This window comes from Saccoglossus kowalevskii, chromosome 19, assembly GCF_978046115.1.
Source record: "Saccoglossus kowalevskii chromosome 19, keSacKowa6.1, whole genome shotgun sequence".
Lineage (NCBI taxonomy): Eukaryota > Metazoa > Hemichordata > Enteropneusta > Harrimaniidae > Saccoglossus > Saccoglossus kowalevskii.
This window is the reverse complement of record NC_140659.1, coordinates 8087756-8102987: the sequence shown is the minus strand read 5'-3', so window position 1 is coordinate 8102987 and position 15232 is coordinate 8087756. Positions and strand designations below refer to the sequence as shown.

The window sequence follows — 15232 nt, the reverse complement described above, 5'->3', positions numbered from 1 at the left end:
CATTGAGCAAATCCATTCGCAATTACAGAATGAAACACAATACTTTGATCTCAGGTTAAATCAGTACATGAGATGCCACTTACTGTTTGTCGAGTAAAATGGTTTAAATACACTTCATATTTGTGTGATTACCATTGATAACATTTCTGACCGTTTGAGTTGCTGTCAATTGGTGTGAAACTCAAAATATAGAATTAATTGTTTGATGTACTGAGATATACAGATGTCTTCATGGGAAATGTTTAAATTAGGCAAAGTAGTGATGTTCTGAATTCTGGTCAAACTGGACACATCTGGTTCTCAAAAATGTACTTTAAATTGAGTTACCAGTAATTCAATTTGCATTCAAAACTCGCAATAAATTAGAAGAAAATCGAATCGAATTTTTATTTTACTAAAGGATTTGCTATATAATATATTCATATCACTTCGTGGGCTAGTTTGTCGAATGATTTTGAAGAGTTCTGCGACATATGCGTACGAGTAATAGACGAACTATTGGGTGGTTATTAATAACACATCGTGCCGCCACAGTTTATTAATACAATAGACAATCGTCCCAACGATATAGCACCCAGTCTGTAACGCGACTCACTCAGTGAGGTGTAACTGAAATTTAACCGCAGTTCAACAGTGTGCCGATAAAAGGGAAACGAAGAGAGACCAACGTGGGTACTTCAGTCCCACAGACTTTATACACACACTGTGTAAATACTCTACAGTCTGTTACCGTTGCATAATTCCATTTGACTGATTATATTTATTTGTTAGAATGGTTGAAGTGACCGGAATGTCAATTCTCTGTATTTAATCCACGATGGATTGAATAAAATATTCTAAATATAGGACATGGATTTAATTCCCGCCACATTCACTCAAAATATTCGTATATGTGTTGTACTAAGCGAGTTCCTCGTCATATTAGCAATTCATATACCCGGCGCTTGCTGTTACACTAACTAAACCGCCTGTTCACTCTGAAAGGGTATTTGTGTATTTTGTTCGTATATGCATACAACATTAATAATAACGTGGATAATCGTTTGGAAGCTAACTCTCACATCATTGGTATATGTTCTTTCCCCATAAAGATCCAATATTTTAAAACAAAATGATGTCGTTTTTTCAGTTAACATTCGTTTGTTGCACCATATTACTTATATACTACTGCGATGGTTCCCATTATTCAAACTCCTGTATGATTAACGTTTTTGTGACTACAAACACAACTAAGGCAAAAATGTGCTTGAAATGTGACAAAACCTAATTTTACAAATTGTTATTATTTTGCGCAATTCAGTTGACGTTATATTGTTTGTATTATTACTACTATATATGAATATACACAACGCTATTAACAATAACATCTGTCTTACCTGAATGTCGCATGAACGTTTCGTCCCGCCGACTATTTTCCAAAAGAATATAAATTGAAGGGTGTGTGATCGATATAGACGTACTCATGTGCGTACAGGGGACAGTGCTCGTTCATTGGACTGCTGTTTAGTGCTTGGCGATGTTTAGTTTTTTAATCTGTAAAAAATGACAACAAAATTGCCCCCTACTGCAAAACTCCCTAGTTCGACGTAAAATGTTTAAACGGACCGTTGCTAACATATAAATTCAACGCATTAATTCAGTGTTTGTCCTTTTTTTAAACAAACTTATTCAATCATTTGTGGAAACTAAACATTACATCATTTCTTGTCATCTTTCAATTTAATTAAACATACATTAACGAGCAAAATAACATCGATCAGCAAGATAAAAAAACAAGATGGCGCGCTTTACAAAACGACTACGTCATGTTGTCACGTCGTTAGTGAATGCCATTTACTCGATTGATAGATGGGTTTAACAAGATCATTATTTACTTAACGAATCACATTTTTAAAAATTGCACACAATTGTCATAAGAATAATTGAATTGTGTATTGATCAGCAGGTAATTTTTTGTTTGTATTTAGTCGCCAACACAAAGAATTGTTATATGCACTCCGCATTGAATCTATGGTATTGTATCGACCTAACATATAAATTCAACGCATATCCCTCAAAGAGGTTGTGGCATCCAAACGGCGTGTAGAAGTTTGTCACAGTGTAAGGATTACTTATTGATATTGATAGGGTCACCCACATGACACACAGTGGACAGGCGTTCGTGCATTGCTAGAATGGGGTAGACAAGACAATAATACTGAAAATGAAATACACACACACCAAAAAATCAAGTTAAAGCTACTGGCTTTAATACTTCACAAAATAATGATCAGAAACAAAGCACAGAATAATACAATGAATACATTCACTAAAATAGGGGATTGCCCGGGGAAGTGTGTATCGGCAATTCTCACAGTTCCAGGATATGGAAATTGATGACAATCAACAACACAACACCGAAGAGTCTTACTTGCAGGGTAACGCTGTTATTTTGGAGGCACCGCTGAAAGCAGGAGATCGAAGAGCATCTCATACAAGTCTCACCTAATGATGATTGAAGTCCGTATCATTTGTCTCACAAAATCGTAGCAGCAACACACAATTGAAATGATGAAACAGTCCTCAATCTAGCATATTTATAGAGCATAAATGGCACAAGTTTAAGATACACCACCTGGGTTTCCAAAGAAGCCAATCAGAATGTGGTCTTGCTCGAAGCTGTCTTACAATGACATGCAGGCACTGACGTGGGCAAGTCAGTAGATCGTAAACATCCTTTGTTATGTAAATCACAAGCACACTTGGTAGATTCTAACTGTACTTCCAGAATTGTAAATAAGTATCATTTTTATGACGGCAATGCACACCGTTTATTCCAATGATTCCATGAACGTTTTAGGTAAAATACAAAACATAGATTAAAGGATGCCTACAAAGTTACATGACTCCACTTTCAATATATATAACACAATTGATGATTGACAACAAGTTTTGTAGTCGGAGTGTTAATGTTCTCACTCACAGGTGACATTTCTTCTCAAATTCATATTCTATAAACTGTTTCAGTAATTGTCAAACATCCAAAATCATATGTACTTAGCGCCGACCTAGATTGCCTGTTTCTGCTTTAACCTTTAGCCGCTGCAGACAGTGTCAGCAACTTCATCACGGGACATACTCAGATACATTCTCCTAATCTTACAAACTAGACGACACCGATCTCTCAATGAATGACTAACGACTCAGACATTTTTTCTCGATAAGTTGCCTGAAACAGTAAGAAAGAAAATACAAAGTAGACAGCAGTTCGTTTATTAACAATGTTTTCGACGTAACAATTTATGTCGTGCATTCATGCTGCGACCCGAATCACAGGGAGCCCAGGAACTATGATCAACTATACGCAGTCCCTATAAGCGAGGGGGGTATCGTCTCGTATCTTGTGTACGAAATAGACAAGAGATGAATGCTCATATTTTTTAAATTAGAAAAAACAGACAAACAGAATTAAAATAAAATCTATAAAAAATACTTAGTTGAAGAAAATTAGTTGCTCTTTCAAGTTTTGCCAAAACCTTACCTATATTTTACCGATATCTGCAGAATAAATCAAGAAAACTACACAAATTGACTCTATTTATGAATAATAAACGGTTGGCTAGAACGCGCGGCACAGTTGGAGGCGTGGCCTATTCAGAATGTGTCAACAACCAATCGTAAGACCAATCGCTCAACTGGTTTGTAACCAGTCTTGGGATTGGCTCTTCACAAATTGGTTCAGACTCATTTCTAATTGTCAACATTAGCTCATCATAACATTAGGCGAGCCTTTTTCATTCCTTGTTTCTCGAGTTTTTATAAGGCATTTTTTTGAGGAGGGCGAACACAAAAATATATTTTTTTTTTCCATTAGATTTGTATGATTCTCAAAAAATTGTAAGTGAGATCATTGATCGGAGAGAAGAGATGAAATACAATTTTATTCCATGTATAACCTTGTTTCTCATCTGCGCGAGAATTCGGTACTTTGATCATGATACTCACACGAAAATGCAACTTGGATTTGTTTTGCGGCGTGCGGTAAAAAAATGAAGATACAAATAATATTTTTTTAGCAATTTTTTGCGCTTACATGTCGGCGGGCGCGAGAAATTACGCTGAAATAAAATTGCATTTTTATTTCATTTTCGGCTCTTGTTCATTCGGCGGGTTCGCGAAACAAGGGATAATAAAAGTCTGGCCTTACCTACAAATATAGTTTAAAATAGACGCCCCGTTGTCTATCGTCCATCATTGTTGACCGGAAGCAACACAACATTTCACTTTACCGTGAAACATTTGTAAATTTTGTAAGTTTGTAGACATGTGTCATTTGCTTGCTCCGATATCGTCGTACTTTCTTCTGACAAAAAGCAAAGATCATTACAATTGTTATGGTTTAAAACGTATTCTCTAGCATGGATTCGTCGACCGTTGTTTTCATGTCTGATCCGTTCCTCATCAACTTCATCCCCTGACTGGTACTATACGTGCCGCTCAGAGTTGTTGGTCGTTGAGAATCGACCCGTTCATCTTGCGCCCATTTGAAACACGGCAGCCAACTAAGGGCCTTCCTGAAGCCGCGCCGGAATCTGTAAGAGAATAAATGCGTTTAACTTATTCAAGGACATACTGAAAACGACATTTTGACTAAGTAAGTCGTCATATCCGCCATGTTGTGCAGTACGTCATTAATGTCGCCATACGTCATCAAATCCGCAATTTTGCTTAATAGTTACACCACAACTTAATTGGTAATGTTTTGCATTTGGAGTATTGGGAAATCCTGAGAATGGTATAGAAACCTGTATTACAGGGTCATGACTGTGTGCGTTGAAGAACGACACCAAAATCCAGGTATTTTTTTTGGTAAACTGAAATACAAATGTTTTAGTGTGTGAAATGGTTGGTGTTCGCGAAATATAATTCTGATCTTATATTATCTTACACGACTATGAACATTGTATACGTAGTTTGTAAGTTATATAAGACGTCGTGAACTTGGTAAGCTAGTCATGTGAGCGGCATGTGATTGAATATATGGATACTATCTTTAAGTGTCTACAAGAAATGACGGACACTTCGGAGTGGCTGCAGCACACTAATTGCGCATGTGAACATTGTGTATGTAGTAAGGAATGTGCAGAAACATAATGAACTCATTATATCTCGTATTGAATAATATTGCCAACAATTTCTCCCTGTATATAAAATACTAAATGAAAATAAATGAACTTTATCAACTTCAACTTTATATGTACTCGTGAAAGTAATTTTTCGTATTAAACCGCAAAAGCGCCATCAATGAGGTATATCAAATAATATAAATCATGATATTAGAGGATTTAGCCGCTGGTGGCGCACCAAAATTTAGTCAACATTTGCTTACTGAACTGTCCAGGTGAATAAATAGTGGAGCCACCAACGGTCTTTTACAAAAAAACGAGTAAATAGAAATGCTGGAACGTACTGTGATTCAAGAAAGTAAGGTAGAGTGATATGATGTGTGTATATGTATATAAGTATTATATTTAACAGTTAACATTTAGCAGGGGGGGTTGTGACCTTTTGAAGTGAGAACCAGTGTGACTGGCGTGCCAACGGGATTCTAAAGTGTTTATAATACAAGTTAAAGTAGCTTTGTTTTAATTTACCCGTTAATCAAAAATCAATATATATGTATTATACATGTAACTAAATGTAAATATCAATTCAGACACGGATCTAAAACCTTGTGCTCTACATGATGTCTTAATGCAATGGTTTCATCAAAAAATAGTCATGCAATTCAGTCACATTCCATAGGGGAGCATACGACGTGGGACAAAACGACCAACCAGAAACGAGCTTTGCTTTCACACTCGTGACATCATCTTATTTCTGATCGCGGATACGTCATGTACTCGGCTTTTGTATGCCAATTTTTTTGTATTCCAACGATTTGTTCCATTCGTCAGAGGTATAGTGTACACACGGAAGCAAATGGAAAACTTTTCTTGAATCCTGTTCTAAAGCTATAAATGAATGGGGTGAAGCCTTGGAATGCGGATAGTATATGATAAACAGAGAGTTCATTTTAATTATACGAAGGAAACAAAATAATCTTGCCTATTCTCAGAAGAAGGGATTTAGACATAGTAATGCGCTGAAGATAAGTTCATCATCGGAAAGACGGCTAACATTGACTGTCTTGTGCAATAATAAGGCGATTGTATGAACAATTGACTTCCTATGAACCAAACCAAGTCTTTTAATGTATTCTGAGTTTGTCCCAAGCAGGATGTTTATTGTGTAGTAGCCATTAATAGCGTCGATAATCTCCACAACCTGTCGCAATTAAACCTTAAGTACTAAGCTTCATATGCTAAAGGTAACGACATTACATAGTTACCAGAAGAGATATGTTTGGGTGACAACTTGCCTATCGTTCAGCCAACAGTAGATAAACGGATTGTACATTGAATTGCTCATTCCCAACCAAAACACAGCCATGTAAATCTCACGGGCATTAGGATGACTGTACAATACATCGCTGTAGCTTCGTCCCAGTAGGAAGTAGATATGAACCGGAAGCCAGCAGAATGCAAAGATAACAACGACTAGAATCATCATTTTCGCAACCTGTATGCAAAACAGGTAAACGTACATTATTTTCTGGTCACACATATCGACAAATACTTACATTTGGTCAAATACATTTTGTTGTGCTTTATTTCAAATAAAAAGGGTATTTCAATTAAATATAAATAGGTGAATGAATAAATTAAGGTAATGCACAATGGCTCGTGGCAATAATCTGATTCATTGCTACATCAAGGATAATCTCCATTTTATATAACGTGTTAGCATCTCAGTTAATAAAACAATGTTGCTGGATTTGTATAAGCGTTCCTTAAATTCACATTGTTCGCTATATAAGCTGTCAAATGTATCCACATGACTAATAACACATACTACACCCTTACTGCAGTCATATGGTTACCCATACAACCTACCAAAATATTGTTTTAGCACACTCTGAGAGAGTTAAGAGATAGTCGCCAAACTTATGCAGTAAAAGATTCGCTCGTATACTAAACTGACATCTATGGTGGTCAATATCTACGACATCTTTAAGATTAATATGAGACAGGTAATTAAACTACATTTTCGATGCACAACTGTACTGCCAGGATACGATATAGAATATTACGTCGAGACAGGAATATTAATTAACATTAATCTTTATAGTGTTCATTGACTTACAGCTCACAAACGCGAATACATTTACGTACTTTTAGGGCGCTTTGGTATCATCGGCAAAAGTTAGTTGATGACAATAGAGTCGTCGACTTGACAACCGCAAAATTGACTATTACGACACCTATTTCGTCTATGAAATAAGGTGAAAATATCCCGCTTTACTTAAATCCATTTGATATATTTTTAACTGAGGGTATCAGATCATTGTCCCCCAGGATATTTTTTTTTGATTATGGAATGCATGTTTACGGTTCATTCGGCGTGGAAAGCCTATTTGCGGCGCATATCCTCTTAACACTCACGATATTATACAACCTGATTTGCTGTGATCTGGCACTATCACGTATACATCACTTACATGTAATGTTTCTAATGTTCAACGGATGCACTGATCTGATGATATCACGTATACATCACACACATGTAATGTTTCTAATGTTCAACGGATGCACTGATCTGATAATATCACGTAAACATCACATACATGTAATGTTTCTTATGTTCAACAGATGTACTGGTATGATAATATCACATATACATCATATACATGTAATGTTTCTAATGTTCAACAGCTGTGGCATCATAATTCATAAAATGTCATTCTAACGTCAAAGTTAGTATATACCAAGTGTCTTCAGAATTAATGAATCAGTGACGTGTATTCTATATACGTTTTCCCCTGTTGCAACAATCATTTAAGAAACGCTCAAAGTCATTTGTATACGACAGTTGATTGCCAAGAACTACTAGCGTACGGTGGTTGATAACATGTGTACTTTGATATATTCACTTCTTTACCCTGAATTCTATATATCTTTCTCTCACGTGTATTCAGTCTGAGAATTATAACTACGATTATTGATACGTTATAGTATTACTACCATATACACACCTTTCTTTTTGCATTTAACTGCTCTCTGTGTCTGTTTGATATCTCCCCAGGAGCTTGACTGCCCCATAGCTTAATACCAATGATACTATAAGACACGCCTTGAGCAATCAACGGTAGGAAGTACGTGGTCACCATGAAACTGAAGCTGTACCTACATATATACAAAGTAAAACTGAACTTGACGTTGTATTTCACTTCCTGTCGTATCCGACAAAAACAGCGGTCTGTGTATTAATAATTGTTTCATGACATCATTCACCGACACCATGATCATAACTACTTTGAAATTGTGCCAATTGTGTACACATCTCTGTCTGTACATATCTCTATGTAGTATAGTAAAAATGAAGAGCATTTGGGTACATGGAACATAGCGAATATTGCAACTCGCACATTGAAATATCACGTAACATTAGCATCTACCATCAATTGTAACATTTCATCGAATCCCACTGCCATAAACCCGATAATGTTTAAGTCGAGGTAGATTAAGAATCTGGGGAAAAATCACAAAATTTCAATTTATATATGTTTCACAAACCATCAACTGATATTAATTGATATATAGACTGACAATACTAAGCGATGACGTAGTATACTACTTTTATCGGGCATTTTTCTTAGACAATGTACCTTTTTATTTGCACTATCAATCTTTGACTCATCCTTAAACTATACATTTTCGGAAAGCTTGTTGTATGAATTTTAAAATGTTGTTATTATTTTTCGTTCATGGACACTGTAGTTTGAAATATGCACAAAAATGTGCTTTTTTGGTCAAAAGTGATTTAAAAATAAATAGCTCCTAAACCATGCTTCTGTTTCCTGTCTCAATTAGCTTATTGGCACATCTGTTTACTATGAAGAAAGCGCCGTCTTGAAAACTGTCTACCAGTTGTCAATTTTGCAGGGTAGCAGCTCAAATTTCACTACTTCAAGTTTATGCATAAATTAACATCCATGCTAGTTGTCTGTACGGTTGTTGTAACACCGTTCAACCAAAAACAATGCCCCGACGGCGTTTTGAATATAGACACAATGTCAATCATTTGTGAAAATTTCAAAACAAAAGGTCAAAACGTCTAGGAGTTATTTTTTTTAAGTTCTGGGATTTGCGCTGAAAAGAAGCTGAGATAATTGCTAATTTGCATAACACTTCACTTTGTAAGAAGATTGCTAATGCTCATAATTAAAATGGCTGTAACAGTTTCAAATTTAAATGTATTATCGTTTTGTTAAAAGTTAAATATAGTACATATTATGGAGATCCCGTCATTTCTTGTTTTCACCATGTTTCTTTTTTATTTTTTGTGTACAGCCTTGCTAAATCTTCCTAAGCATTCAAAGGAGAGAATGATTGCACCTGTTGTCTATATTTTAAAATCGTTTTTTGAGTGTGTTCCATTATTTACAATTCTACTAAATTTTAACAGTCTATAGCCAAGACTGTTTGGATAATAAAAAGCAAAAACAAAATGTCACTCCGAGTGCCCACGAACCTGCATCTCTACCTTAAACCGACGTAGTTGTGTAAAAGTCATCTTAGTTTTCTAATTAACCATTTACAATACCTGTCAGGTATACTGCATCTCTACCTTAAATGGGTGATTAAAAGACGGTCCCGCCTCCTATAATGATGCAAGGTGTTGTGAATAAAAACGCATTGTTTTAGCATCGGGCGTATGATATAATCGCCTCGTCTAGCAGAATTTATGCAGACACATTTTTATGATCGATTTATCTGTTCCAAATGAAACACTTCACCATTTTATCAATACATGTTATATTACAGCCGTGCCTCCTTGCATAGCCTATAGTACCGTCTACGAGGCGATAACCAGAAAACTTTTAACTAAATCGTGGCCATAAACCTATACATCGGTCCAACGTGTGTGAAATGCAATCTTATCAAGCAGAAACAAACTTAGTGTAATTATTGACGTATAGTTAGACTATACGTATATAAATTTCGGTTATATTAAACATATACAGTTAAATATCTTTAGTAACATTGAGGCCATTCAAATTACAATTGTGTTTCACTATTTATTTGTCTTCAAGTATAAATTAAATATATATTAAATCAGAATTTATTTATGGCAGAATTTCCCCTTCATTACGAAATCCAGCGTTATGCATGAAATCGAACATTGCATTTCGATGAAGTAAATATATATCTCAACGCGATAATCCCCTCCGAAACCTATGCATTTCGACGCTGAACTATAAAACAAAGAAATTCAAGTTCAAAATAAAATTTCACGCAATATGCGAAATCTCGCAGTGCACTAAAATTCCCCTAATGACGGAGGCAATAAAACGTATTTAAAAATAACAAAATGATTCGGGAAACTGTTTGAAGCAGGGAATGGAAATACACGGATATCGTTCAGGTAATTTAACTTCCGCTATAACTCGCCTTCTTATTGTACAGTGCAAAACGTTCATTAATATTTCAAACTTTGTCTATTCAGGATATTACTAATATATCACTTGTATTCCGTCCTGTATTTAACTCATAATATCATGCTATTATATGAAGACTTACCAGAAGTACCAATCTCCATAATTTTCTTGGTCGGGCCATATTGTGGCACATACTCTTCGTACGTGGATGGGTGTGTCCGTTATAACAGGAGGAGGACATGCACTAAATTCGATATTGGTAAATATAAACCAGGGGAGGGCGATTGCGGCTGACGCAATCCACACGACGGCGATAATTGTTTTAGTGAGAACCTTAGACATCCTCGGTCTCATGGGGTGAACTATCGCGATATATCTGTCTATACTTATAGCCATTAGAGTGAATATACTTGAAGCTACTGTTAATGGTGAGATAAATCGTACGATCTTGCAATAAGCATTCCCAAAATACCAATCGTTTCGGAGGACGTAGCTGAAAGTGAACGAGATATTGAAAATCGCGTTTAGGGCATCGGCGAGAGCTAAGTTAACGATGAAATAGTTAGTCACTGTTCTCATACGGCGATGGGCGAGGACGATCCACATAACAATGCAGTTTCCCACCGCAGCTGTTATAATCATCGCGCCAAAAAGTAAAGTCCATATAAAGGTCTCTATGATTGGCTGCTGGAAATCTTGACATGTTTCGTTCCAATTGTACTCGTAATCGTATTCTACCGAATATGTGAGTGTGGAATTTAGAATGAAGTTCAAACTTGCAATGTACGAGGACGACAATGCCATAATTGCAGATTTGGGATTGGAGATTCACAATCGGTGTCCGTTGTTGGGTGAAGAAGACGTGGCAGCCCAACGTGACAGCACAAATGAAATGCACCTTTTATATCTCTTTTCGTTGAAATTTGGAGGTATTAACGTCCGGGGATCTATCGACTTAGTGTACGAAGGTCAGGCCCGGTTAATGCGAGATGATTACCTTCCCAATAATCACACGCTTTCATCATTGAGCTGCAAAGTTCAGTAACGACGCATACACTAAATCAGCCTATATTATCCGAGTTGTTCTTTAATCAACATCAACGTGAGTTGAAAATGAACAGTTAAAACAAATCGACAGCTACTGTCCAACAGTATCCTTGAAAACAAATTCAGCAGTGATATCTACTTCAGTTTTTCCCAGACGCTTCAATTTCATACAAAGGTTTCACAATATGACAGCTGTATCAGACAAAGGCAATTGAATGTCCCAACTAATGGTTATTGACTGCAGGTTTCATTGACGTTAATCCATATCTATGGGAATGTAAAAACATAATATTGTGAGCAGAAAGGTAATGGTGTACATGTATACATGACACATACACACATAACTGGATACCGTTGGTCTACTTTGATTCATGCTCACTTTAATTCGTGGGTATAATGAATTTCGATCGACAGAATAGGCTTAGTTCTCAGTGACATGAGCTCTGGGCAACTGGATATTTGTAAGATAATTGTTTTTATTATGTCTATTTCACTTTTGAACATTTGTTGCCATTTTTAATCATAGTTTATGGGGCAATGGAGCTTAAATAGTTCCAAATTTGCATATTATTAGGACAATGAATATAACTATCGGGTTAAGAAACAAGCAACAAGCATGGTGATTGACATGAATGAAAATAGAACACACATTAAAAGTATAACTTTAACAGTGACGCCTGCAGTTGCTATTTTATTATTGCTTTCCAATGATATCATTAATTCCCAAAACGTACAGTGACATATATTCATGTGTTTGGCTGCACCTGAACGGTAACAAGAATTCAGTAAGTAAAGATATAGAATGTTTCTTAAAATCAGCCAGCGTGTCACTTACCGCGAAAATGCCAATTTCTTTTTAAATTGATATCGATATTGACATTAGTAATGCAAATGTCTACACAAATAGTAAAGAACGTCAAATTGTGGATAATAGCGCAGCATCACAGTCCTTGTGCTAGTGACATTTAAGTTATTTTTTTCTTTTGATGTAATTATTTTCGCTGTTGTCGGATTTGGAATCCACGAGTGTTACAATTAATGACCCATCAACATAAAAGTAATATCCGCCCTCGAAGAATTAAAATTTGTTTTATGGTAGACACTAATAATTAATGGACTGATCTGCTGCATTTACAGTAGAACAAAGCCAAGAGACAGTACACGTCCTTGTAAGCGCACATTCGTTTTCAAACAAACTATCATCATTAAACGGAAGCAGATGCGAGTTTTCTTTAAAGTAAGATATTGTTATTGATTTAAATGTGAAAAAATGCATTTCACTCAACCATTATACAAAATGTGTATTATCTTATTATGATCAGGTTCAATCGCAAAGACAAATTACAAGAGAATACGTGTCTACATTTCCCATGTAGTCAAATGTGCTATTATATCGTCGTGTACTCTTGTACTATTGAGTACAAATTCAATATATTCACACATGCATCTTAATTCACTGCTACAAAATTTCGTGATTTTTTACGTGAATAGAGGTTTGTCTAGTTTGATTTTATTCTACCACGTTATCAGTTATTGATTATGGTTTGAACAAACATGAAATGTTTAAAAGACATGACGTGTCTAGTAATTTGTTACATGTAGCTTCTGTAAAACGTCTCAAGTGGTTATCCATGTTTTGAAATAATTATTTAATTATATCGACACTATGTATGTCTGCTTTAGATGTACTTTTTTGATTGACACGAAATGACACTGAATTGTACTGAATTAATTAATTATGTCGACATTGTGTATGTCTGCTTAAGATGTACTTCTTTGAATGGTAAAAAATGACACTGAATAATTAAAAAAGTATGCTAACCATGTGCCTGTATATGGTCATACTCATAAGTGTCACTGTACATGCATAAAGATGCAACTTGAAAAGAACAACGCGTGAACTCGCAAACCCGCGACTAAGACACATTATGTCATGCATTTAGATGGAAATGAACGCAGGGAATCGTCACAAACCAGCATATCATTGATTGTAAACATAAACATATAAAAGTGGCGTTTACTCATCACTAATTTCTGTTTTAAGACGAGCGCGAAATTAGATGAGCGACCTTCCATGGCAAACATTATTCATTTAATTTTAAAATCATATTGCTATTTTGTTTATGTAGGTGAACATGAATATTGTTGCGAGTTTACTAGTAGCGTTCACGTACCGTTTAACTCGAAGTTCATTTGGAAGACATAATTTTATGTTCATAACTATTTATTTCGGTATATCATTCCCGACATGATATTCAACCCGAGTACATCAAGACATATTGTTCTCGGTAAACAGTCAACTGACCATGAGAGGTTGTGTTACTTACTGTTTTCAGAAATCTACACTTTCTGACCTAGCTTCGGTGTTGTTTTATAACCGATGTGTAAACATATGAGAGTATCCTAAATCTGAGCCCGTGTTTCGTGTAGCGTGAATAATACTAATTACATTGACGCAGACTAAATTGTTCGAATGTTTTTCGCGTCATTTAGAATTAGAAATGAACATGGTAACACATTATTTGACTCATTTATACTCTCCACACAAACTGGGCCTTTAAGACGATGTTAACGGAACTAGTGTTACCGCTTACATTATATACTAAACCATCAGACACAGTCTGCTATGCTGTGTTGCTCATGATACAATTATGGAATATATCCAACAGCTCTTATTTTGGTTCTTTGAGATTGTGTGGTTGCTAGTTAATAAGCCTGCAAATTCTCACACTCCCATCAGAATTATAATAATATAACATATAAATTGAGTTAGTACTAGGTATGGATAATTCTAAGTGTTAGAAAAGATGAGAAGTATGTGCAAATATAGACTAATGTAAAATGTATCAATTAGTTTTTTTTTTTTACATAAGTAAATCTTCTTGGGACAAAACTTGTTATGGAGAGAAATTTACTTTGTTATCGTTGTAGACAAGTGTTGCGTTTTTAGAAGCATAATGGCGTTCTCCGCGTACCTCAACTACAACATTTCTCATAGTGACAATGATGCATTGCCTGTCAGAGTGATTGTTATGCATTTTGATTTAACTGGCCAAGTGGCACAAAAGCGATTTAGAAAGCGACCTGCAATGAAGCAATACCAAGCGCTGGCAGATTCGGGGTACCGTGCACATATTTGATTTACAAGATATGTAAATGGATACATACGTGTGCATATCTCTGAATATTCACTTAAATAGTATAAGAGTGTTATCGATGAAGAATTAACTATGAAGTGTGTGGAAACGAATGTATTGGTTACCTAAATTAATTATGTTGTCACTAAATTAATTGTTCGTTGAATTGAATATTAAAATCACCATGGCACACCACCATTTTTGAGGGTGGCTAGGCATATATTGTTTACTCAAAGTAACTTGCGCAAAAATTCTACACTTCATCACAGAGAATTTGTGTCAACAATCTTGTGCAAATAATTGTTTTTCAGATTCCAGTCGCAAGGCATTCTGGCAGATATAATGGTCTACACATTATATGTTTCTGGCATTACCAAACGGTATGTTCAAAGGTTCGGTAATTGAAATCAACAATAAAAATAGCTCTCCTGTCTCCTGACGACTGATTGTCGTATTAGTATTTTGTTGTGAATAAAACATTACATTATGCTGTCAACCCACCAATTTACGACATCACGCCAATGATAAG

The 15232-nt window shown here is 35.6% G+C and overlaps 1 protein-coding gene across 1 annotated transcript; it reads right to left on the bottom strand.

The window, feature by feature from the left end:
• Positions 1-4378: 4378 nt before the first annotated feature.
• On the bottom strand, positions 4379-11323 carry LOC146730254 (tachykinin-like peptides receptor 99D). The gene is made up of 4 exons (XM_085494067.1): positions 10662-11323; positions 8114-8264; positions 6401-6600; positions 4379-4571 (listed from the first exon to the last, which is right to left on the bottom strand). Exons 1-4 carry the CDS (start codon positions 11321-11323, stop codon positions 4379-4381), a joined length of 1206 nt encoding a protein of 401 aa, XP_085350193.1.
• Positions 11324-15232: the final 3909 nt, after the last annotated feature.